This window comes from Cebus imitator, unplaced genomic scaffold (genome assembly GCF_001604975.1).
Source record: "Cebus imitator isolate Cc_AM_T3 unplaced genomic scaffold, Cebus_imitator-1.0 Scaffold312, whole genome shotgun sequence".
Taxonomy (NCBI): domain Eukaryota; kingdom Metazoa; phylum Chordata; class Mammalia; order Primates; family Cebidae; genus Cebus; species Cebus imitator.
The window spans coordinates 2,617,049-2,644,711 of NW_016107627.1; the positions used below are offsets into that span (position 1 = coordinate 2,617,049).

General features: G+C 34.6%; 1 protein-coding gene across 5 annotated transcripts in view; it reads right to left on the minus strand.

Annotated features, from left to right (window-relative positions):
* The window catches only part of NALCN (sodium leak channel, non-selective), a 369,956-nt gene that overhangs the window by 314,481 nt on the left and 27,812 nt on the right, over window positions 1-27,663 (minus strand). For all 5 annotated transcript variants that reach the window (XM_037729607.1, XM_017503589.2, XM_017503587.2 and 2 more), the window contains 3 exons: window positions 17,939-18,022; window positions 16,322-16,461; window positions 16,104-16,232 (listed from right to left, as the gene is read on the minus strand). In XM_037729607.1, the coding sequence (XP_037585535.1) occupies window positions 16,104-16,232; window positions 16,322-16,461; window positions 17,939-18,022 (353 nt within the window). The remainder of the gene's footprint in view (window positions 1-16,103; window positions 16,233-16,321; window positions 16,462-17,938; window positions 18,023-27,663) is intronic.

Here is a 27,663-nt window from a genome sequence, read left to right on the forward strand (position 1 = left end):
AAGAAGAAGAAGAAGAAGAAGAAGAAGAAGAAGAAGAAGAAAGAAGAAGAAGAAGAAGAAGAGGAAGAAGAAGAAGAAGAAAGAATAAAGAAGAAGAAAAGAAGAAGAAGAAGTGGAGGAGGAGGAGGAGGAGGAAGAAATTGCTTATTTATACAGAATGCCATTTATTACCTAGAAAGTTCTGAAAAAAGTTATTAGGAGATACTGGCTCTCTATGGTGCTAAAGAAAGGCTGCTTAAAATCACTGTTAAAAATTACAGAACATGAAAGATATCTGTATCTTGAACTTTGCATAAAACTGATGTCTCTTTATGGTTAAATTTAGACTATAATTTATTTTGGAAGAGGCAAGATTGCAGCAGTGATACTGTGTCCTTCTGGGTGCATCAGCACATCATAAAAATTTGTCCTAGTACAGTTGATGTTGATGATTCACTTGGTTAAAGAGCTCTCTAACAGACTGCTTCACTACAGAGTTAATCATTTTTCTCTTCATTATTAAGTATCTTTATGCAGCTGATGTGCATAAACCATCACATTTACTCTAACAGCTGCCCTTCTTCCTTAGAGTTTTTTTTGCATATATCTGTCTTTGGTAAATGAAAGCTCTCATCTTTGTTTACATGCCAGAAAAACTAGGAAAAAAAAACAAAAACAAAAACATAGGTTCTTCCACTTACTGAATTTTTGACAAAATATTCTTCTTTGGCCAAAAATATTAACATTACTGGTGAGCTTGTTAAAAATTCAGAGACTCAGGCTTTCTTCCAGATCTTCTGAAAAAATAATCTGCATTAACAAGATCTCCAGTTTATTGTACACATTAAAATTTGAGAAGTACCTTTTAACTCAACATGTCTTTTCCATCTGAAAAATATACACAACTCATTCTGTATGATACAAATATAGGACTCAAAAATGTAATGAAAAATAAAATAAAATACCCAGTCTCAGGTATTTTTTTCTTTTTCTTTCCTTCTTTTTTTTTTTTTTTGAACTGAAGTTTCTCTCTGTGACCCAGGCTAGAGTGCAGTGGTGCGATCTCGGCTCACTGCAACCTCCCCAACCTCCAGAGCTCCAGCAATTCTGGTGCCTCAGCCTCCCAAGTAGCTGGGATCACAGGTGCACACTACCATTCCCAGCTATTTGCTGTATTTTTAGTAGAGATGGGGTTCCACCATATTGCCCTGGCTGATCTCAAACTCCTGGTCTTAAGTGATCTGCCCATCTCAACCTCTCAAAGTGCTGGGATTACAGGTGTGAGCCACTGTGCCTGGCCAGTTTCAGGTATTTCTTTATAGCAATGAAAGAATGGATTTACATACTCCCCAATGGTGAGAACATGAAAAGTGAAGTTGGTGAGGGATTTTAAAAATGCCCAAGTCCCTGATGCCTCCAAGCACACTCAACCACAAGTACACTTGCCCAGTTCAATCTCTAGAAATAAGAACATGCAAGAGTCACTAAATAAATAAAATTGAGATGGTTGTTCATCTCAGAAAACAAAAGACAAACCTGCCTCTTTGCAGGAATACAGGAGGCTGTAATTACCTCTGGTGCTCCTTAGACATTTCTGGGGAAATGGTCTTAAAGGAAGAGGACACTTATACTCCCTTTGGACAGGGCAGTAAGCAGCTAGCTAGAAGACTAACATTTCTTTGAAGACTCAAGATCTATCTTTTTAAAAAGCCATGTAATTTTGTGTTCTACTCTATAACATATCTTTTGAGTTTAATTGCAAACTAAGGTTTTAAATGATTGAGTTCTAACCTGACCAATTCTGAGAATCTCAGCCTTGCCTAAAAATATGAATCACAAATGTGGCTTGGATTCAGTATTTTTACAAATTTTGCCAGGTGATTTTCTTTACCAAAGAGATTTCATCCTAAAAATTAATTGTTGAATTTACTAGTGGTGCTGCTGTAGTTATGCATACTTATTATGCATACTTTATTATGGTTCCTGTCATAGGGAAAAGCAAGCTGTTTGGGTGGAACCTGAGATACAAAAGTGATACTAAATATTGATTCTATGGAGGCAACTACAGTAAACATGATTTGCGAGGGACGGAATAGGTAGAGCTCCTCATTCCACATTCACAGAGGATGTTCAGAAGTTCCAAGGCATGCTCTTATAATTCAGCCTTAAAATAAGCAATCATAACTAACCACTTACTCATGTGTCACACTGAGAACTTGTTCTTCTTCTTCTATTTTTTAATTATACTTTTAAGTTCTAGGGTACACATGCAGAACGTGCAGGTTTGTTACATAGTTATATACGTGCCAACAAACATATGAAAAAAAGCTCATCATCACTGGTCATTAGAGAAATGCAAATCAAAACCACAATAAGATACAGTCTCGTGCCAGTTAGAATGGCAATCATTTAAAAGTCAGGAGACAACAGATGCTGGAGAGTATGTGGAGAAATTGAAACACTTTTACACTGTTGGTGGGAGTGTAAATTAGCTCAACCATTGTGGAAGATAGTGTGGCAGTTCTTCAAGGATCTAGAACTAGAAATACCATTTGACCCAGCAATCCCATTACTGGGTATATACCCAAAGGATTATAAATAATTCTATTGTAAAGACATATGCACATGTATGTATATGATGGCACTGTTTACAATAGCAAAGACATGGAATCAACCCAAATGCCCATCGATGATAGACTGGATAGAGAACTCGTCTTCTAAGAATATGCTCCTTGTAACCAAAGGAAAACTAAATATTTTACTTAAGCATTTTGGATACACATGTTGAAGGAGGATTATCTCATATAGAGAACAAGTTACAACTGAAAGCATAGAAAGCAGTGTGAAGAATGAGTCTAGTCTTGCTTCTGATACTTACAAGCTGTTTCATCTTGGCCATTTAATCTAACTTTACTGAGATTCAATTTCCTTGGTTGTAATATACATTACAAAAATGGAACATAACTTATCAGGTTGTTATAAGTATTAAATGAGAAAATAACATACATCAATTGTTAAATAAAAGTTATTTACCACTAATAAGAATCTTATAGCCTATAATATTACATTATCTTTTTTGAAAGTAAACATAATATTAAATAGTGATCAAAATAAATAACTTAATTTCTTTCAGACCCCCTTTCAAACTGCACAGTTTTCTTTTTGTATACTGAAGACTCACAAATGTTTTTGCTATTCTGGTAAAAATCACGCTGGTATTAATTTTCTTATGAAAGTTCAATTTATTCTGAACTATATTCTTATATTTACTTTAAACATATGAAAGGCTGATTTTACTGGCAGCTCAGGTCATTCACATCCTGAAGATCAATGAGCAGAATAATTTTAAAAGAGATAGTACTAAAAATATATAACATATCACTAATTTATAGACTTAGATGAAATTGAATACTATGAAACATAACATATACATAGATATAGAAGCCAGATTTAATAAAAACTTTAATGTAGAAATTATTCTACATATATTATAAAGAGTTTATACATATGGATGTGGATCTCCATTATATATAGGTTTACGAATGTAGAATTAAAGTACAGAAGTTGCTCAAATGATGAAATGTACATGGGCTTGGAAGTTAGACTTGAGTTCAAATCCTGGCTCTCACTTACAATCTGGACACATTATCTCACCTCCCAGAAATGCAAGGATGGTTTAACATATGTAAGTCAATAAACATGATACATTAAATAAACAAACCAGAAACAAAAACCATGTGATTATTTCAATAGATGCAGAAAGAGCATTTGGTAAAATTCTACATCTCTTTATTATCAAAACACTCAAAAAATTGGGTATCAAAAGAATATACCTCAAAACAATAAAGACCATATTTGACAAACCCATAGCTAACATCATACCAAAGGGGGAAAAATTGAAAGCCTTTCTCCTAAGATCTGGAACAAGATCAGAATGCCCATTTTCATCACATTTATTCAGCATACTACTGGAAGTGCTAGCTAGAGCAATCAGATAAAAGAAATAAATAAACAGCATCTAAATTGGAAAGGAAAAAATAAAATTATCCTCATTTGCAGACAACATAATCTTATATTTAGAAAACCCTAAAGACTCCACCATGAACTATTAGAAATAATAAGCAAATAAGTAAATTGCAGGATACAAAACCAACATATAAAAATCAATAGCATTGGCTGGGCGCGGTGGCTCACGCCTGTAATCCCAGCACTTTGGGAGGCCGAGGCGGGTGGATCACGAGGTCAAGAGATCCAGACCATCCTGGTCAACACCGTGAAACCCCTTCTCTACTAAAAATACAAAAAGTTGGCTGGGCATGGTGGTGCGTGCCTGTAATCCCAGCTACTCAGGAGGCTGAGGCAGGAGAATTGCCTGAGCCCAGGAGGCGGAGGTTGCGGTGAGCCGGGATCGCGCCATTGCACTCCAGCCTGGGTAACAAGAGCGAAACTCCGTCTCAAAAAAAAAAAAAAAAAAAAAAAAAAAAAAAAAAAAAAAATCAATAGCATTTATATACAGCAACAGTGAGCAATCTGAAAAATAAATCAAGAAAGCAATTCCACTTACAATATTTATAAGGAATTTAAAGACAGCTAGGAATAATTACAAATAAAGAAGTGAAAGATCTCTACAATAAAAACTGTAACACTCTGATTAAAGAAATTGAAGCAGACACAAAAAAATGGAAAGATATTCTATGCTCATGAATTGGACAAATATTGTTAAAATGCCAATACTACCTGAAGCAATCTACAGCTTCAATGCAATCTCTATCAAAATACCAATGACATTCTTCATAGGAATATTTTTAGAAATCCTAAAATTTATATTAAAATGCAAAAGATTCTGAATAGCCAAAGCAATCCTCTGCAAAAAGAACAAAGCTGGAGGCATCACACTAACTGACTTCGAAATATACTACAAAGCTATAGCAATCAAATCACCATGGTACTGACAAAAATGAGAAAATATCCCAATGGAACAAAACAGAGAACCCAGAAATAAATGCACGCTTTTACAGCCAATTCATTCTTGACAAAGGTGTCAAGAACATTAGGGAAAGGATAGTCTCTTCAACAAACGGTGCTGGGAAAACTAGATATCCATATGCAAAAGAATGAAATTATGCTCCTACCTCTCATCATATAAAATCAAATAAAAAAGGATTAAAGACTTAACTCTAAGAACTGAATCCATAAATCTCCTAGAAGAAAACATTGGGTAAATGCTTCAGCACACTGGTCTGGGCAAATAGTTTTCAGGGGCAAAATCTGAAAAGCACAGGCACTAAAGCAAAAATAGGTAAATGGAATTACATCAAGCTCAAAACTTCTACACAGGAAAGGAAACAATCAACAAATTGAAGTGACAACTCACAGAATAAAGGAAAATATCTTCAAACTATTCAACTGACAAGGGATTAATAACTAGAATATATAAAAAACTCAAATAACTCAATGGGAAAAAATCTAATGAATTGATTAAGAAATGGGCAAAAAATCTGAATAGACATTTCTCAGAGAAGACATGCAAATGGTAAATAGGTATATAAAAATAGTTAACATCACTAATCATCAGGGAAATGCAAAGAAAAACTAGAGTGAAATCTTATGTCACTCCAGTTAAAATGGCTTTTATAAAAGAGGATAGGAGGCGGATCCAAGATGGCCAAATAGGAGCAGCTCTGGAGTGCATTTTCTAGAGAGAATGAATGCTGGTGAGGATGCAGAGAAACAGAAACCCTCACACACTGCTGGTGGGAATGGAAATTATGACAGCCACTGTGAAAAACAGTATGGAACAAAAAAAACTAAACATGGAACTACCATATGATCCAGCAATTTCACTACTGGGTATATATCCAAAAGAGTAGAAATCTATATATTGAAGAGGTAGCTGCATTCACTTGTTGACTGCAGCACTATTCAAAATAGCCAAAATATGGAAGCAACCAACTGCCCACCAATTGGATGAATGAAGAAAATGTGGTATGTATATATGCACACACACACAATGTAGTACTATTCAGGCATAAAAATGAGAGAAATCCTGTCATTTGCGACAGCATGGATGGAATTGGAGGTCATTATGTTAAAAGAAATAAGCCAAGCACAGAAAGACAAATATCACATGATCTTACTCATATTTAGGCCCTAAGTAAGTGGATCTTATGAAGATAGAGGGTGGATTCGTGGTTACCAGAGAAGGGGAAGGATAAAGGGCAGGGTTGGATAAAGAGAGGTGAGTGAATGGGTACAAAAATACAGTCAGATAAAAGGAATAAGGCCAATGTTGGATAAATCAGTAGGGTCACTATAGTAAACAATAATCTACTATATATTTCAAAATAGCTAGCAGAGAATAATTCAAGTGTTCCCAGTATTAAGAAAAATATTTCAGGTGATAGATATGCCAGTTGACCTGATTTGATTATTATGCATTATAAGAATGTATCAAAATATCACATGTACTCCAAAAATATACACACCAACCAATAAACATATGTAAATAAACAAATACATATGAATCAAGAAGACATCCTAGACCATTGCATGAATTTGGGGCAATTATGATTTTACATACTCTACAAAACTGTCCCTGGATAAGATCCTTAGATATTAAAAATTAATGTTCTACATCCCAGTATGTATCTATTCGTATTTTTTTTTTAGCTTTTATTTTAGGTTCAGGGTTACGTGTGTAGGTTTATTATACAGGTAAACTGTGTGTCGAGGCGGTGTGGGGTACAGATTGTTTTGTCACTCCGGTAACAAGCATAGTACCCAATAGGTAGTTTTTCAGTCCTCACCTTCCTCCCACCCTCCACCCTCAAGCAGACCCCAGTGTCTGTTCTTCCCTTCTTTGTGTCTGTATGTTCTCAATGTTTAGCTCTCATTCATAAGTGAGAACACGTGGTATTTGGTTTTCTGTTCCTGTGTTAGTTTGCTTCGGAAAACAGCCTCCAGCTTCATTCATATTGCTACGAAAAACATAGTCACATTCTTTCTCATAGCTGCATAGCATTCCATGAAAAAACTCTTTGTCAACAAAATTTATAAGACAATACTTCACTTATTTGCCACGTACTTTTATTTGTCAAGTATTCTTGACAAATACATTTTAATTTAGTTAATAATTTTTAATGTATTTTAATAAACAAAATTTATTTGGACCAGCAAGAGCAAACTGCCAAAAATCCAACTTTATATTATCTCTAGTTCAATTCTTGGTGATATTTATAAAACATTAAGTTCCATAAACTTTCCCTGGGCAAAGTGACCATAAAATGCATTGTCTGTATTGAGATTCCTTAGAATAAGAGGCTGTTAGGGATTACTTTAAAAGGGCAGGGATAAACCAAGCTTGTCCTGGGCATCTGTAATATGTGATCATCCTACCTCTGGGCTTAAAGTTAGTGGTCCAGCTGTCGCAAATATCTTCTTGAGTTCCTATTCGAATCCTTCTCTCTATATATTAAACTTTTATATATTTAATAGTTACATTTACTCACCTTAAAGTTTTTCTAATTATCTCACTCTTGGAAATAAGATTTCATTATTTGATACTGAGCTATGAATACATTTCCCTTATTTCTCAGGAATGATAATGTGTCAGGTAAGTATTCATCTTTTCTATTGAACCTGCCAGCTCATTTTTACACATTCCTGTTCCAGCTCTGGGGAGATTTCTGTCATCATAGTTGGTATTTTGCAACACCTGTTATTGCTACAGGCCATTGCTCTTCTCAGCTTTCTTTAGGAAATGAACTGCTTTGCTTAGTCAAATCTCATTACTCTTTTCATAATTGCCTTAAGTCACCATTCATTATCAGAGAAGAATCTAAAGCTTTACTAGTACTGCTACTGAAGACATAGCTAAGATTCCCTTCTATTGGGCCTTACTAGAACTGAGTGCCATTTAAAAGCAAAACTTCATATATTGTGCTGCTTCTTATTTATTTTGTTTGCCTCACATATTAAACAGAATCAGTTCTAGAGGTCAGGTGTGAAACCCAAGATATGCAAGTTTCTGGTCTGAAAGCTCTGTCATGATTAGGCTATAATTCATGCAAATCAATTAGGCAGCACTTATAACAATTGTTAACAATTTCTTTTAAACATTTAAGAGAAACATGGTCATGGCAGTATCTGGCAACACCGATTGCTGAAAACACAGCCATCATACCGTAGCTTACTATGTGACTCAGATGTATACAGTATAATAAATTTTTTAAACAATATTATTTTTAATTGACAAATCATAATTGTATTACATTAATGGAGCACGATGTGATGTTTTGATATATGTATACAAGACATAATGATTAAATTGGGCTAATGAACATATCCATCACGTCACTTAACATTTTTTGTGATGATACATTTGAAATTTGTTTTCTTAGTTATGTTGAAATATACAAGGCATTATTATTGATCATCATCACCCTGCTGTGCAATGTATCTCAAAACTTAATTCCTTCTGCCTGGCTGAAACTTTGCACCCTTTGATCAGCAACTCCTCATTCCCTTGCGCCACCATCTCTTTCCTGCCACAGCCCCTGGTAACCACCATTCTCCTCTCTACTTCAATGAATTAACTTCTTTGGATTCCACATATGAGTGAGATCATGCAGTATTTATCTTTCTGTGCCTGGCTCATTTCACTTAGCATAATGTCTCCTAGATTCATTCCTGTTGTTCCAAATGACAGAATTTCTTTTTTCTTTTCTTTTCTTTTCTTTTCTTTTTTTTTTTTTTTTTTTTTTTTTTTTTTTTTTTTTTTTTTTTTTTTTTTTTTTTTTTTTTTTTTTTTTGAGCTGGAGTCTGGCTCTGTCGTGAGTGCAGTGGTGTGACCTCTGCTCACTGCAACCTCCGCCTCCCAGGTTCCAGCAATTCTCCTGCCTCAGCCTCCCTAGTAGCTGGGACTACAGGTGTGCGCCACCACGCCTGGCTAATTTTTGTATTTTTAGTAGAGATGGGGTTTCACCATATTGGCCAGACTTATCTCAAACTCCTGACCTCGTGATCCACCCGCCTGGGCCTCCCTAAGTGCTGGGATTACAGGCATGAGCCACCATGCCTAGCCTTTTTTTCTTTTTTAAAGTCACAGTTTAGAGGCTACAAAAGGAAACAAAAAAGTTAATTTTTAAAAAATCAATTAAAATTGTCTGTTTTATTTTGAGTTTGGTATTTCTTGAGTCTCTAAGAGTAAAATTAAATTTATGTCTGGGCTAATAGTAATGGTAAAATGGTGCTGACAGTTTTTCTGCTTATGTGTGGGGCTTTAAAATGCAGTAGTACTGAACTGAAAATTAAAAAAAAAAAAAAAAAAGGCTGGGCGCAGTGGCTCAGGCCTGTAATCCCAGCACTTTGGGAGGCAGAGGCAGGTGGATCTCTTGGGGTCAGGAGTTTGAGACCAGCCTGGTCAACATGGTGAAACCCTGCCTCTACTAAAAATACAAAAATTAGCCAGGTGTGGTGGTGCATGCCTGTAGTCCCAGCTACTTGGGGGCTGAGGTAGGAGAATTGCTTGAACCTGGGAGGCAGAGGTTTCAGTGAGCTAAGACTGCACCATTGCACTCCAGCCTGGGTGACAGAGTGAGAGTCTGTCAAAAACAACAAAAAAAAGACACCATTGACATATTCCTGAAATGAATCATTAAAGCTGTAACAATTGTGATTATGAGCATCATTGCTATCCTTGTGGCTAGACAGGCATTTTCTTCTCAGGTAGTAAAAGAAGAGTCACGTAAAAAGAAGACAAAATGTGTGTGTGTGTGTGTGTGTGTGTGTGTGTGTGTATGTTTGTATACTACTAGGCAGATTTTACACATAAGGGAAAGAGAAAATACAGACATTTCACCATAACAACTATGTCTCAGGTACTAAACATTCTGTCAACATTTATGAAATTTTTCATGGTGAACTTTATTTTTAGGATAAAGTAATGAGCTGGAGCTAATATTTAGATCACAAGGCATGTTTTAAAGCGTTTTTTTTCAATGTCATTCTTTTCTTGGTATGGAATACAGCATGGAACTAGCAAAGAATACTTATTGAAGCAACCCCAGGGTCACGAGTTCTGAAGACATACAGGTACCTATTCTCAATTTCTGTGATAATTCATGTGCCAATATTAGCATTGATTTGCCAGCATAATGCCTGATCTTCTAGCTGCATTTATTAAAACCAACTCAGAATGTGAGAGTTATAAAACTTGTAAATGCAAGTATGATAACTCTCACGTTCTGACTTCGTTTTAATAAAACGGTCATTTGAAGCCAGCCTCCTGTACCCACTGCAGTTACTACACAGCTGCGTTCTTATCCAGAAGATTTCCCATGTTCTTCATCTCCATATCTATTGTCTCCAACCCACACAGTATCTTTTTCCATTTTCATATTCACTCATAGAACAATCTAGGCATATTCTACAGCCTACATGCAGCAAAATAAAAAGAAAACAAAAACTACCTACAGGTTTCCTTGTATGCATTTGTCTCTTCCCTGGCCCACGCAGTCAAATCCCTTCCTCTCTGCTTGCTTCAATTTTCCTACTCTGTATATGAACTAATTCACTGCTTCTTTCTGCTTGAAACTTTTTCTATTTTTTAGCCATTTCTCCTTCCTGCTTTTAGAAACTTACTTTTTTCTAGGTTTTTTAAAATTTCATCTTCTTTATCAATTTGTCATCATGTTAATATTATGTCTAAATATAATATGTTGTCAGCCATGCCTTCAGTAAATAGTTACTAATTATTTATTCTGTGTTAGGATACTAGGTAGTAAGGATAATGAGATGAATGTAAAGTATTATCTTCTTCCCCTTTCCCATACATGTCCTTAAGGATCTAAGAGACAAATAGGAAAAAAAAATAGCTATGAATGTGAGTCCTGGTTCTGGCAAGATGGACTACATAAAATTCAACTCCTTGCACTAAAATAGATAGCATTTAAAACACCACATTTGGGCTGACAATAAAGACAAACGCATTCCAAAATGTCAAAACCTAAGAAGGAAGGCAGTAAATGAGTAGGAACAGAAGGAATGTGAGTTACACGATAGTTTTATGAATGGGAGCTAGGTACCTGTATCAAAGAGCTTGGGTTTTAATGTTCACATGAGGCAGAAGACAGGGTCTTGAGCCCATGTAAAGCTGAAAGCTGGAAATATGATCCCATGCATAAAGCCAGATGATAATGCGAAAGACTTTCAGAGTGTGATATTGGTAAGGAGATAGTCAAATAGACCAGCGAAGAACAATAGAGCCCCATAGTAACAGATCCACGTATAGACAGGGAATTAGTGGATGAGACAGGTGAAACTGAACTCAATGGGTAATAGTACACAATAAATAGTGTCGGCATAATTGCTTAACCATATGAAAAATTAGATTTCTACTTCACACTGAGATGTCTTAAGCAGTTTTAGTAGGCATAACTGACATAAAATAAACTGCACATACAAAAGCATGCAATTTGATAAGTTTTGACACATGTACAGAACCACAGTGGAGATAATGTACATGTCAATAAACCCCAAAGGTTTCTTGATGCCCCTTGGTAATCTCTTATTTCGACACCAACCCTTATCACTAGGCAACTGCTGATTTCTTTTCTATTATTAAAGATAAGCTTGTATTTTCTAGAATTGTATATAAATGGAGTCATAGAATATGTCATCTTTTTTCATCTGGCTTTATTCAATAGTCATAATTATTTTGAGATTCATCCAAGATGCTACATTTATCAATACTTCATTATTTTTTATTAAACAATATTTATTATATGGATATACCATCATTTGTTTATATATCTATCTGCTGATGGAAATTTGGGTTCCTACCAGTTTGGGGTATTAGAAATAAAGTTGCTGTGGGCATTCATGTGGAAATCTTTGTATGAACATACATTTTTATTCTTTTGGTTAAATACCTAGAGTGGAATGATAAGAGATATAGCAAGTACCTGTTCGACTTTTTTCTTTCTTTCCTTTTCATTTCTGAGAGACAGGGTCTCAATCTATCATGCAGGCTGGAATGTAGTGATGCAATCATAGTTCACTTTAGCTTTGAACTCCTGGGCTCAAGTGATTCTCCCATCTGTCTCCCAAAGTGCTGTGATTACAGGCATGCACCACTGCACCCAGCCTGATCAACATTTTTTTTTTAAACAAAAACTGCCAAACTGTGTTTTGAAGGAGTTGCAATATTTGTTGTAAAGTTGTAATATTTGTACCATCCTCCGTTCCCAATAAATAGTGTATGGGAGTTAGTTGCTTCTTATCACTAATGCTGTATGCCAGGCACTGATGTAGAGGACAAAATACATTTGGTAGGCACCACTTGATTCACTTCACTTATTTTAAGAAACACACAAAATCTCCAAGGTTTTGACAGTGGAATGAGAGTTGCTGATTAGGGCATCTGACCAACTGGTCCAGACTCTCTTACTGATGAACTTCTTCTTCATTTACACTCTTAGCAGTGGGTTTAATTTTATCACCACCAGGCTGGGCTCAGGATTGTGCATCCCATACTTGAAAACTAAGTCAGAATTTGTCATGTGGTCCCTTTTATTGTCAATCCAGGAATGGTCTAAAGTACATTTAAGTGTGGAGAAAAACAAATTGGTTAATAAGATAAAAGGTGATTAAATAAAAATAAATTATTTTAGAGTTATAAATTATTTTAGAGTTATCATTATTGAAAAATTTGAAAGGTCACGTTCTTGACCTATCATGTGCCCTAGCTTCCAGAGGCTAATTAGGAAAAAAATTCAAATTCATCATGATAAAAAGGTCAGCCCATCTGAAAGACACAATGACACTTTATGCACCTAATTAGAGTGGCAAATTATATAAAGCAAAAACTGACAAAAATAAGAGAGATTGAAAATTTTTGTCATGTTTAGAAAATTGCATAGTGTTCTCTCAGCAATTAATAGAACAACCCTGATTTTAAAAACCATGGATAGAAACACTTAGAACAAATACCTAGAAGGATAGAAATGCCTATAACACCTTGTGTGTGTAGAAAAAAATTAATACAATTGAGAACTTTGGTGACATTTATAGGTATTATGCTTAAAAACTGCAGACTTTACAATGTTTTCAAATTCTCAGGAAATTATCACCAATTTAGACCATATACTGGTCCTTAAAATGATTCCTAATGAATTTCTAAAGGTTGAAATTTCACAGGGACTGTTGTCTGACCACAACAGGATAAAATTATGCACACAAATAACATTTTTAGAAAATCGAATTCTTTAAAAATATACTTCTAAATAATGTATGAGTTAAAGGAGAAATCACGTATGATATTAGAAGATATTTAAATTGAATAATAAAAATACAACATATCAACATTTGGAAATACAGCTAAAACAGTGCTTAGATGAAAATTGTATTTTTAAGTTATTTTATTTTAAAAGGGAAATGTTAAAAGATGTCTAAATACCTTCATTTTATGAAATATGTAAAAGAAAAAAAATTAAGGCAGAAATAAGTAAATAATGAACATAAAAAATTAACATGAAAAAAGACTAACAATAGGAAGAATTAACTAAGGCAGAGACTCTTGTGTGTGTGTGAAAAGATTAATACAATTGAGAAGACAAAAAATGGAGAGAAAAATACAAATTATCAGTATCAGGAACAAAACGTGGCTTATTACCACTATTCTACAGATGTTTAAAAGATAATCAGTTGTTTAAAAGATAATCAGAGGGCATTTGTATAAACATTATGCAATATTGACAATCTACAAAAATAGGTAAGATCTTTGAAAAGCAAAATTTACCAATGTAACAGAACAGGAAAGATAACAGCTCCTTAGCCCTATATGTTGAATACATTTAATTTGTAATGAAAAACGTTCTCACAAGGAAAATTTCAGGCCCTGAGTTTCACTCATGAATTCTATCAAACATTTAAGAAAGAAAGAATGTGAATTTTATATTAACTCCTTTGAAAAATAAAGAAGGAAACATGTTCCACTTGTTTTATGAGGACAGTATTACTCTGATTTCAAAACCTGGTAAAGATATTTCGATTTAAAAACACCTAAAAATAATGCTCCTTGTGAACAAAGATGCAATAATTTGTAACAAAAACACTAGCAAATCAAATCTTACCCGGCATGAAGGGGAATACAATATGACCAAATTAGCAATATACTGGAAATGCAAGATTGGTTTCTATTAAAAAAATCAATCATGTAATGGAGTACATTAATAGAATAAAAGAGAAAAGCACTGGACAAAATTCAACACACATTAATGATGAAAAACTCTTAGCACTGTAGGAATTAAAGGTATCTTCCTCACTTTGAAAACCCTACAGTTTACATCATGCTTAATGCAAATACCGAGAGCTTCTTCCTAAGATACCAATGTCCACTCCAACCACTAAGTTAAGACTACATCTTGACCCCTACCTCATAAGAAACACACAAATTAATTTGAGAAGGAACATAATTTTCAGGAAGTAGAATAATAAATTCAATAACTTACTCTCTAGATTTAATTCTGACAGAAAATAGTTCTATTAAGACATATACAATAAATATGTAAAGATTTTTATATTCACCAAAATCTCAATAAAGTGGTTACAATAGAGACATAATTTCAGTCATAGGGGAAAATTATAATATGTCCAGAAAATGATTATCAACAAGTTATTTTCCAAGGCTATTTTGAACAATAATAATGGAGAGTGGGAGTGAGGTTAGTAGTAATAGTATTTTTCTTTAAAAAATATTTTTGATATTATTCACTCACCTTATGCAAAAATAAAAATTATATTAAAACTAACAAAAAATGAGATCTTTAATTCAACATAAACTATACATAATCAAAGAAGGCATGGTATCTGTCCACACTTATGTGAATCTAAAGTAAATTTCTTTTGTTTTTTGAGACGAAGTCTTGCTCTGTGGCCCAGGCTGGAGTACAGTGGTGCGATTTCAGGTCACTGCAACCTCTGCCTCCCAGGTTCAAGCAATTCTCCTGTCTCAGCCTCCTGAGTAGCTGGGATTACAGGTACCTGCCACCACGCCCATCTAATTTTTGTATTTTTAGTAGAGACGGGGTCTCCCCATATTGGGCAGGCTGGTGTGGAGCTCCCGATCTCAGGTGATCCACCTGCCTGTGCCTCCCACAGTGCTGGGATTACAGGTGTAAGCCACCAAGACTGGCCCCTAAGGTAAATTTCTATGTAGGTATGAGATGTATGCATATACTTTCAAATAAAAATAAAACAAAATTAATTAAGGGATTGAATAATAGATAACGCTTTACTGTTTAACATTGAAGCAGTGAAATTATACTGATGTTTTTGAAGTTACTGCATTCATTCATATTTTCTTAGAAACTTGCATATTCCTCCTGGTCCAAAAACACATGGAAACAAAATCTCTACCCTTTTGAAGTTTACATTCTTTGTGGTGGAGTGACAGCAAACAAATTAACTTTTAGTTTTTAGTACATTATGTAATTACTAGAAGTTACATAATACCCAGGGGCCGACATCCCGCTCTGCTGTCTCCTGCCATCACACCCTTTGAGTTGTATATTAACAATGATCAGCCAAGTAGAAGAAGCAGGTGCCCTATTGCATAACACGGAATAGGTAGTTAAAGTACATACATTCTATCTTACCCACCATCCCTACAACAGACAAATGAAACAGATAGTAGTGTTTTATCTAGAAACAATGTTATAATCATTTAGGAAACTATTTTAGGGAATGATGACCAAAGTCAATAATAGTAAAAGTTTTTTTTCCTAACATGTAACTCACTGTAATATCATGAAAAGCTTCCTCAGTGAAGCTTCAGGTTTATTATGTTAGCACACTCCCCATTTTGCCACACTGAGAAAGGTTCCTAAATGTACACTTTGCATTTGCTTAATCTACTTTCCCACCAGCTTACATTTTCCAGTCTGCGTTGTTTTGAATACTTGTCTTTAAAAATTGGACAAAACAAGAGTGGGGAAGCAGAGACATAGAACAAAGAGTACATAAACACTGTTTGCAAAATCTGACACAGAGGTTATTTTCATTAAAATTACAGAGATATCTTTGCTGATCATCTAGATTAAAATGCAGCCAATACTTAAACTTACCCTGGTTTTGTGTCATTTACTACACAGTGATAAGTAAATGTTCCAAACATTTGAACTCCTAAAATTCCATAAAGAAGTAGAAAGAAAAGCAGGAAAATGGAAACACTCCATATCTGTTCTCCCGATCGCCTAGAAAAAAGAAAAGGAGGTAAAATATGCAAAACTTACAAAAAACTTCATAAACTTTTGCTCTTAACTTGTTGTAAAGCAGTGCTTACTTTAAAATATTTGTAATTCTGGTCCTTGGCAGTTCAAATCGGAAATAAATCCGGAATGCCCGGATCATAATTAGTGGCCGAGGAATCCGTAACATGCCCCAAGGTGACATCTGATCAACTATGTCAGCAATTTCAAACACCTACAAATTACAAGATGGGTAAATGAGGTGGTTATTTTCCCTTAGCATTGCTTATCATAGTGGAATGTACACCTCTACTCTCAATTTAGCCCTACATTGTTTTCCACCAAAATCCACTTCTTTTTTAGTATATTTTGAAGCTATAGCTATCTTAACAGAAACAAATACATAAACTAATGAGAACATCATTAATCTTGTTCATTTCCTGTCTCATTCATTAAAAAAAATTAATTCCAACTTAGAATAGAAAATAAACATGCTGTCTTTTTTTATTAATAATGTTCTTTGGTGGAGGCTTTTGAGTCTCTAGAAAATAAAGTAATGGAGAAAGCGTTAAAAATATGAAAAAAGAATTGCACTATTTACTAACAGAGGCAAAATAATAATTAGAAATGTTTGTCAAACACACAAAAGTTATTAAATAGAAAAAAAACACATTAATATGAGAAACAATTCAACCTGAGAAAGCTGATTAAAAAACCATATGAGTGATGAAATTAAATTGTGGGAGAGATGAACTTTATAAAATTAAGAAAGGAAAGCTTATCAATAAAAACTATGATGAGTTGACAGAATGGACTGTGAACTTTTGAACTCTGAATTTTTAAATGAAGAATAGATGAATAAACTCCAGAGACCTGTACATCATTGCAGCTATGGTTAACAATAATTCATTGTGCACTTAAAATTGGTTAAAATAGTAGATCTCCTGTTAGGCATTTTTACCACAGTCTAATAAAAACAGATCAAATCAAAATATACAGTAACTTTAGTTGAATTAAAAGGTGAAATCATGTCTGAATAAATGCATGGAAATTAATTCTACTTATTTTCCAATCAAATCTCTCCTGTAAGCCTTTTTAATGTATGTTCCCCATCTCTTATAATAAAACATTTAATTTTTGAAATATAGTCTTTTATGTTGGCTAATACCTATCCAAATATGTGAAGACTATACTTTAAATTTTTAAGTTCAATTTTTTATTTGCAAATACAGAATTATGACTCCACATTGTATCCTTCATTTCAGTGAATATATTTTATATCTGATGAATAACTAATAGTTTTCTATAGTATTGATTTTCATTTCTGATTGAGAAATAATTCACAAATGTAACTGATCATAATTAAGATATTACAGCTATTGACTTTTCTATCAATAAAATATTTGAGGTAATAGAAATGCCAGTTATGCAGATTTGATCATTACACATTATATGCATGCATCAAATATCACTTACTACTCTATAAACACATACAAGTATTATGTATCAATTAAAAATAATTTTTCAAATTTCAGATATGTCAGAGTAAACAGATTAATCACACCTGTTAAAAAAGAAAATAAACATAATATTATAGGCAATTACACAATCACATTTGATGTATACTTTTGAATATTTCTATTTAGACTTTCAATGCAAAATAGTTCCCATTTTGGAGAACAACCCTTGTAATTCAAAAAATATTTAATTACCTGTAGCACCAAAGAAACCCAAAGGCAAAAGACCATGAATCCATCAAAAACACACCAGCGATCTTTCACATAGGAACTGTCCCCCTAAAAATAAATTTTACATGGCATCATTAGGCAAAACAAATATTTTAAAGAAAAATCTGTGGAGGAAAATGTCAAATGTCAATTCAATAAAAGCTACCCACAAGTTTTGTATCATAATTGAGCAGACTTTCAAAAGTTTAGCATTTTAAGTAGTATAACTTATAAGAAAAATAATTTATGAGAGACAACTTCAGAACTTTGCATGGAAAATATTTAATTCATGCAAAGAGAAACTATCACTGTTTTCTTCTCTCAGCCACACAAATTCTAACACTTAAAGAACTAGGAGCCATTCTTCCAATTATGCTACCTAGGTCCTAAACCAGCTCGCTGCCTACGAGAACCAAGAGCACACTGTGGTCAACAGGAAGGCCTTTAAAACTGCTAGGTCCAGCACCTTCAGTAGGAAAGTTAAACAGCCGTTCACTTCAAGCTGAATAAAAAGTGAAGAAGAAAAAAAAGCTAAGCTCATCATCATTGGTCATTAGAGAAACACAAATCAAAACCACAATGACAGGAAACAACAGATGCTGGAGAGGATGTGGAGAAATAGGAACACTTTTATACTGTTGGTGGGAGTGTAAATTAGTTCAACCATTGTGGAAGACAGTGTGGGTATTTCTCAAGGATCTAGAGCCAGAGATATCATTTGACCCAGCAATCCCATTACTGGGTATATATCCAAAGGATTTTAAATCATTCTGCTATAAAGACACAAGCACACGTGTGTTTATTACAGCACTATTCACAATAGCAAAGACCTGGAACCAACCCAAACGCCCATCAATGTTAGACTGGATAAAGAAAATGTGGCAAATATATACCATGGAATACTATGTAGCCATAACAAAGATGAGTCCATGTCCTTTGCAGGGACATGGAAAAAACTGGAAGCCATCATTGTTGGCAAACTAACACAGGAACAGAAAATCAAACACCGCATGTCCTCACTCATAAATGGAAGTTGAACAATGAGAACACATGGACACAGGGAGGAGAATATCGCACACTGGGGCTCTGTTGGGAGTGGGGTGCTGGGGAGGGGTAGCATTAGGAGAAATACCTAATGTACATGATAGGTTGATGGGTGCAGCAAACCACCATGGCATGTGTATGCCTATGTAATAAATTTGCATGTTCTTCACATGTATCCCAAAACTTAAATTACAATAAAAAAAGACCTAACTATCCTAAATATATATGCACTTTACACAGGAACACTGAAATTTATAAAGAAAGTTCTTCTAAATGTTCAAAGAGACTTACAGTTCTGCACAATAATAATGGGATATTTCAACACCTGACAGTATTAGATCATGGTGAGGGGGAACAAAGATTTTCAGAACCTAAACTCAGCCCTGGGTCAAATGGATCTGACAGATATCTACAGAACTTTTCACTATATATATGTGTATGTATACATACGCATATATATATATACATACACACACACATTTTTTATCATTGTCACATAGCACATATTCTAAAATCAGCACTTAGACATAAAACACCTCTCAGAAAATGCAAAAAACTGAAATCAAAACAACCATTCTCTTGGACCACAGTGCAATAAAAATAGAATTCAAGACTAAGAAAAAAATTAAAGAAGCAGCAGCTTGTTTTAATTTTCAAGGAAAACATATATTGACCCTAATTTTAATTGAGATTGTATATGCAAAAGAAAGATGAAGATGAACCACTTTCATTTTTGAATAGTTTTAATAACATGAAAATTTAAAAATGCCTTTAGAATAACAAAATGCAAAGAATTCCAAAACCGAAAACTGAAATTTTATGGGACTCAGCAGAGAACTATGTGAAAACTGGAGCAATTAATGAGTAAATGCTAGGCAGGAAAAGAGTAATTACAGATCATTGAGTACACAAGCACCCAAATAGGATGAATTTATATGCTACTTTTTAGAAACAGTATTACCATTTTATTTCATTTTTGTCATTAAAAATATTATATGTAGTAGCACTACAATTAGCCTCTTTTTAATTGCTCAAAATTTGCTTTAGAAATGAATTAAACTCAGTGGAAAATAACATGGGAGCTCACTATTACATTGAGGTTTATTCAAAATGTTAACGAATGAGGATAAACAGTGATATTTCCCTTTGTGTTGTGGGGAGGGAGGCGGGCAAGTGAGTGGCCAGGAGCCAAAGGTGGAGGAGAGACATGCTTTTCATAATGTATTCTGATGTGTTTTTGGACTAATGCTTGCATGTTAAATTTTTAAAAATAGCTTTTCAAAAAATCTTTTAAAGTTGGACATTTTACCTTTAACAAAATCACTTTTCCAATTGGCAAAAATAAATTTAAACTTAAAAATTTGGCCCTCACCAATTCAGAATAGAAAGCTATCAATAACAAATGGGACTGAATTTTTGTTTCTGATTTGTTTGCTAAAGAAATTAATGTTGTAAAACTGGCCCACACTACATTTCAAACGATATAAAAGAATGCATTATTTTAAATCATTTCAGAAGCATACAAATAATATTTCAAATCAGATATTAGAAGCATACAAACATTTTAATTTCAAATGACCTTGGTTATAAAAAATGGCTTAGAAAAACTTCTACTATGTAAAATAGAAAACCTTTTTTTTCTGCTCCTCTGTCAGTTTGCTGAGAATGATGGTTTCCAGGTTCATCCATGTCCCCACAAAGGACCCAAACTCATCGTTTTTGATGGCTGCATAATATTCCATGGTGTATATGTGNCAGGTTCATCCATGTCCCCACAAAGGACCCAAACTCATCGTTTTTGATGGCTGCATAATATTCCATGGTGTATATGTGCCACATTTTCCCTATCCAGTCTATCGTCGATGGGCATCAAACACCGCATGTTCTCACTCATAGTTGGGTGTTGAACAATGAGAACAAATCTTTGGCTTTTTAATGTTCATTGTTTTTCATGCTGTTCATCTTCCTGAAAAATTCTGTCAAGTCTGTGCCAACCTTTTCTTCCAGACTGATCTGACAACACAGCCTACTCTGACCAGCTTAACTCAGGCATCAGGCAACAACTGACAATCCTACCCGTGTATATAAATAATGTGCATGTTGTGTTACTCGTAGAATATTCTTTTGTAATCCATATTGGTTGTTTCTTGAATTTATATTTGGTCTCTCCAACTTATTGGATCTGATGGTGAAGTTTGAGTTTCCTACTTAAATCTTCTCTGAACGTATTCTCTTGTGTTACATTAGAAAAAAAAGTCTACCCCTCATGGTAAATGTTTGGGTGTTCTGAAGATGAGTAACACCCAGAGATTTTAAGTGGGATAATTTAAGGTTCTATTTACAGCACCTAGTACAGTGGGTGACATATAGCATATATTAAATGAATGATGAGATAGGCACATGAACCATGTTGTAGACAAAGAGCCTCTGTAAGTTACAATGTATACAGCAAGAAGTCAATTAATATTTCTTAATGAATTCATCCATCCATCCATCTATTCACTGAAACTATTTGTATTGCTTCTAAAAAGAAGTTAACTCCCTTGTGGCTCCTTTGTAACCCTGAAAGAGCGCAGATGAGATTATGAGATTATGACTTTCTGGATTAGAATAGTTTGAATAAGCAGAACTAAACATGCCATGCAAATAGGATTACAGTTTACATACTTTGTACATTACCTTGAAATTGTAAATACAATTGAATTGGTAGGAATTAAAATTACTTTCATATTAATCATTATCAATAATCATTAAGGCACAATAAGTTTATAATACTTTTAGATAAGTAGAATACAGTCTTTGAAATCTGACACTTTGAAATACAGTCTTGGATTATGTTTTGTATCTGGCATATCTATCAAATTATCTTCAGAAGCCCTAGCCATAGTGGTCAAAGTTGCTTTGATTCCACTTATAAGCATGTCCATCCAGATCCTTTAAAATTCTACTGTATTAAGCCTCAAGTTATAATACTTTCAACCTGCTTCTAAAATATGCAACCAGAACCTAACATACATGAATGCCCAGTGGTACTCAGATATTTTAACACCTTCAATATGAAGAAAAGGTTTTAATTTGTTCGTTTCATCAACAAGAAATGGAGAGCAAAGAGTGCGTGAGCTATGGGCAGAAATCAGCATTCTGGTGGCTGAGGACATGAGTACTTCAAAAGCTGTATGTGTCTATTTTTATAAAGGTAAACACTTGAAGACTGCCAATCAATTATAAGGCATAAGAAAGTAACAACATATCATGCAAGTATTTAACCAGCAGAAAAAGGAAAATACATTTCTAGGAATATATTTTGCAGTGACAAAATGATATGCACTGGTATAGTTTCATGAGCACAGGATTTATTGTCCCAAGTTTCCAGAGCCCATCTGTCACTATGTCTTAGCATTATTATATATTACTTCAACAGTGCTTAAAGGATGTGTGCTACTTTTGCTTTGTCTATTGCCAGATGTGAAATAGACAGCTGAGAATGATCTGAAGAATTCACGGTCTGCTATACATGAGGTGCTCTGTAACAACACAGACATATATTATCCACATGGTTTCTTTTCCCCTCTAGGGATTTGGTGAGTGAGAATGCTTCTAGGAAGATGAATTAGGGAGGCAATTAGAAGATAGTTGCTGGGGAATGGGAATTGATTGGCAGACAACTTCAAGCTTGAGGAATATTATAAAAGATGGGAAACCCTTAAAACAAATGCATTCCTTCAACAAAAATAGTTAAAGACATTGCTTGCCAGAAGGAATTTCTGCTTCAGTTTCTCTCTCCAGCTATGCATCCAGCATGGTACCTCCAAAGTGAACTACTCAAAACACAAATCAGATTGTAACTCTCAGAGTAAAATCTGCCATGCATCTTAACTGACCACAGAACAAACTCAGAACGCCGTGCAGGGCCTGCCATGCAGCCAGGTCTGGCTTCACAAACTCCTCTCCAGCTGCCTCCTGTGCACAGCCCATCTGCTACTTCTGACTACTCTGAGCTCGGCATGTACTGTGCTGTTCCATGCAGTTGTGTCTCAACATCTTCCTTTCCTCTCTCCGTGAAATTCCTTACTTCTATTTCCCATCACCCCAGCCACAGACCACACTTACTCATCCTTCAAAGCGTCGTTTCACGTACCTCTTTATTCAGGACTTCTCTGATATCCCCAGGCAGACAGCTTTGGTCCTTTCTTTTTTTTGTGTCTGCCTCCCCTGTAGCTTTTACAGGCCACTTTTAAAGCCCTTTCATAAAACAATGAAAGTCCCTCTCTATGTAGATGCTCACTGTACCAATATTTGCTATTCATATCTGCAAAAAATGTCTGCCCTTGAATCACTATGAAGCTAGAACCACCATAATGAATTTGCACATGTGCCAGTGGAGACATTAAAGTTGCCCCTGTGTCCTGCCAAAGGTAGAGTGTGCAATGCAGGTATAGCTCTGTTGTTCCCCTTTTGGGCCAAATCTTCTCCCAGCACTGTTTACCTACTTAACTATTTAATGCTAGTGCATCGCTGCCTTCCTGTTCCCTCCCTTTCTCCTGAAGGTTAGCCTTTCACGAGATCCAAAAGTGGAGTTTACCAACCCAGGCCCATTTTATCACATTTCATCAATTCTAAAACATATTCTACCCTGCTCCAACACAGTTGAACATGTCTGGATTCAGGATGCATCTTCTAATTGATTCAGCAATTACAATCTTACATCTTACAGTCAAAATATAATTCAAAGCTTTTATCATTTCTTAAATACCTGTGAATCTGTGAAGTGATGCTTTTTTTTTTTTTTTTTACAATTGATGATATCAACAATTCAACAAAATATGGTGGATGGTCCTTTAATGTATTTTTTAAAAAATGACTTAATAACAGCAAGTTCCTGTTATTATTAGGCACATGCAAAACACCCATTATGGTTTGATTAGTAAAAATAATTGAGTAAGGGGTGTTTTAAGTGCTTTTTATTTTTGTAGAAATAGGCAGGTAGACTTACATAGGTATTAGAGGGTGATTTAGTGATATTTGGAGAAATTGGTTGGAGCTCCTTTAATACATTATTCATTTTCCCATTTAAATTAATGAAATAGAAGTGCCTGTTTTCTGAAAATATGCTATCCAGCATGTTTTCAGAAATATATTGGATGCTGAAAACAAAGAGTGCTTGTAGGTGCTAAGTCTGTCCCACAAAGTGAACGAGGCTTTCTCCGACGACAGGGGCTCTGCTTGGTCTTGTCTGTTTCCCTTCTCCAACAGCAGAGGCGAGCTCATTTTAAGCATTAATAAATGGTTGCTGGATGATTAAAGGAAAACTTGGAAACTGTACTTGGGTTGAAGAATATAACTCTCTCTTACATTACCCTTATATCTTAAATATCTCAAACATTTTCATATTCTTAAATATTTTATATTCATCTTTATACATCTTTTAATATATTTGGCAAATCACTAGGTCAATAAAATTAAAGGCAATGCTAGGAAACCACAGTTTCGACACTTTTGTTTTGAAAAATAAAGTTTCTGAGTTTGGTTTGTTTTGTATAATTTTAGAAACTAGGTATCATTGGATAACACTGTCTTAAGCATTAGGTCTGACTCTTCGGTATTCCATAACATTGCCAAAATCAGCTAGGTATAATTTTAAAGAACTGTGCATGACAGGAGGGCAAAAAGGCATTGGTTTGCTTCTATAAATATTTTATTATAAACTAATACAGTTTTATGCATGGAAAACACTTTCAAAAATACAGGTTGGCATTCTCCAAATTACTGGTGTATGTGTACATTAACTCACACACACTCTTCCACCCAGAACACATGGCTAACAGGTACTGCTCACTCAATAACTAAATTTTACTATTTCTTAGAAATATGTTAGTTGTAAATCAGTGAATATTAATCAATTCATATTTGCACAACTCTGTTCCAAACAACATGAAAACTTACTATGAAAAGCGTAAACTGAAGATTAAAATAGAACATTTATATTCATAATGCTCCCATTTATATATGAAGTAACACAAGCTCAAATGTCAGTGAGAAAATACAGCACATGTTTGCAAATGACTCTGGGTGAAGAGATTAAATAATTGAGAGAGAACTGCAGCGCTACTGGCAAATGTGTTAAGGTAGAAAAAGTATGAAAAACGATAAGGTTTTTGGCAGACAGGTGCTTAACAAAGTTTTGAAAATTTTGATAGAGTTGAAGAAAGCACAGTAACTCCAACTTGAACAATGTAAGAAAGAGTTTCTCTAAAAGGTATCACAGAGCCTCGATGTGACTGATGTGGTTTTATTATGATATAACTTAAATACTTACAATATGCACAAATATCTCATGTAAATGTACAAGCAAAACAAATTTACAAATGCAAAAATGCAAAGCTAATAAAATGTAAATTAGCAACACATTTAAGGTGACAAAGGACATTTTGTAAGATAAAGTCTAATTAAAAGTTTAAGTTTTGTATATAAGAACATAATATCAAGTCCAATATATTATTTGAGCTGTGTCTGTTATGACATGTATGTTTGAAGAATTATGTAGTACAAAAATAATAAAGCTGTGGCTTGGATTTAATATGATGAAAATGAGAGTAGTTACTGATATAATTATTACCCCCTAACAATAATAGAGGCCATGATGGTAAAAATTCAGTGATTTGGTACATTTAAATCTTGGTTCAGTATAAACAGACTTCATATTTAATTATATTTAACTAAAACGTTAGCTAACATTTAAACATAAAATACCAGTTTTACTGAGCTAAGTTGAGCTGACTACTTTGAGATAATGTTAACAGTGCAATATTACTAAAATCTGCATTACAGTTGTATTTGATCCTATTATTTCTGAATGAAAACCAGAAAAGCCATATTTGACTTTCATTTAAATTTCACTTCTTCAGGAATGAAAATAAGAAAATATTTTTGGTTGTAGAAAATAGCTAATCACCCAAATGTTGATGGAAATGTGAAAATACTGGAAATGGCTAATTTACAGCATTTTGAAAACAATTTGGTCCTAAATCATTTTTTTCTCTTTTAACTATTGCTTCAACTTCTATCATTTAAATTATTGAAACTTCTATTCTCTTACTGCTCTGTTCACTTGGAATGAATATATAATTTACATATTAAGTATGCCTCTGTGCTTTTATCATTAGATTGTGACAATTAGCAGGGTGCCTACTATCATTTTAGTGATATGAAATCTAAATCTTAATTTAATAACTTAAGAAATAAAAGTTTTTTCCTAAGAAAATGTCACTAATTTGTTTCATTCAAATGGAACCTTAAAGAAGTCAACACATGGCAATTTCAACCACAAAATGCTTCAGCCAGAATATTCAGATCTTTCAATGCAAAGGTTGGCATGGCCCAGATAACCAATACACACAAGTGAGAGGGCCATTCACAGCCCTCTAGTGAATCACAGAACTTGAGCTAGGGCTGGGGAACAGCCACGGAGTACAGTTACAACTGCATAAAAGAGAAGTTAGCAATCTCCCAAGACCAACTTTCTCCCAAGATGACCTCCTGAGACAGGTCCCAGTTTTCTGAACCTATGCTTATGTAAACCTAGTGCTTATAAAAACTGGCCTAGCTACACTGTGGAAGATACAAACAATTTTGGAATCATCCTGAAGTCTGTTCATTGAAGCCATGGAGGATGCCCACTCCTTCCATAAACCAGTAGAATTCCATAACTCTCAAATCACTAATAAACATGTGTGGAATGCTGAGCATGTATCTCAGAAGGTGAACCTTAAAAAAAAAGGCAAAATTTGTAGAAACGTAAACTGGCAGGCTGAAAATTACAGATGAATGTAAAACAAAAACAAGCAACTACCAATGTCCCCAAGGAACTGCGGAATGATCAGAGGCAATGGAACATTCAAAACTCTAAAGCACACCCAACAAAAGTGCTTTCCAGACCACAGCCCAAGGTTTAGAATAGAAATTGGGTCAGGCAGTCACCCTGGGGCTAGTGGGTAAGAAATATTAGAGAGGAAGCAGAGCTCAGAACGGGATGGTCGGTACACAAAAATCTCCATGGGTACCCATCAGGATAACAGCAGTGGGGGGACCTCTCGTACTGACAATATGCGGAGGCTGCTCTACTCAGTGTGCGGAAGAAACTCCCACTTCATGTGAACAAGAAAAACAACCAAACAAAGGGTCCATGATCAAGCCCTTGTAAAAATATTATAGATTAAGATGAATAAAATAATACATAGATTGGGTGTGGCGGCTCACACCTGTAATCCCAGCACTTTGGGAGGCTGAGGCAGGTGGATCACCTGAGGTCAGGAGTTTGAAACCAGCCTGGCCAACTTGGTAAAAACCTCACCTCTACTAAAAATACAAAAATTAGCCAGGCGTGGTGGTGGGCGTCTGTAGTTCCAGCTACTCGGGAGGCTGAGGCAGGAGAATCGCTTGAACTTGGAAAGTGGAGGTTGCAATGAGCCATTAGTGCACCATTGCACTCCAGTCTGGTGACAGAGAGAGGCTCTGTCTCAAAAAGTAATAAAATAACAATAAAATAAAATAATACATAACTGTATAAATAGAAAATAAACACTCAAGGCAGATGAAGCTATAATAGAATATGACAACATGACCAAAATAAATTTAAACAAATAGAAGCCCAAAAGTATCACAAAACT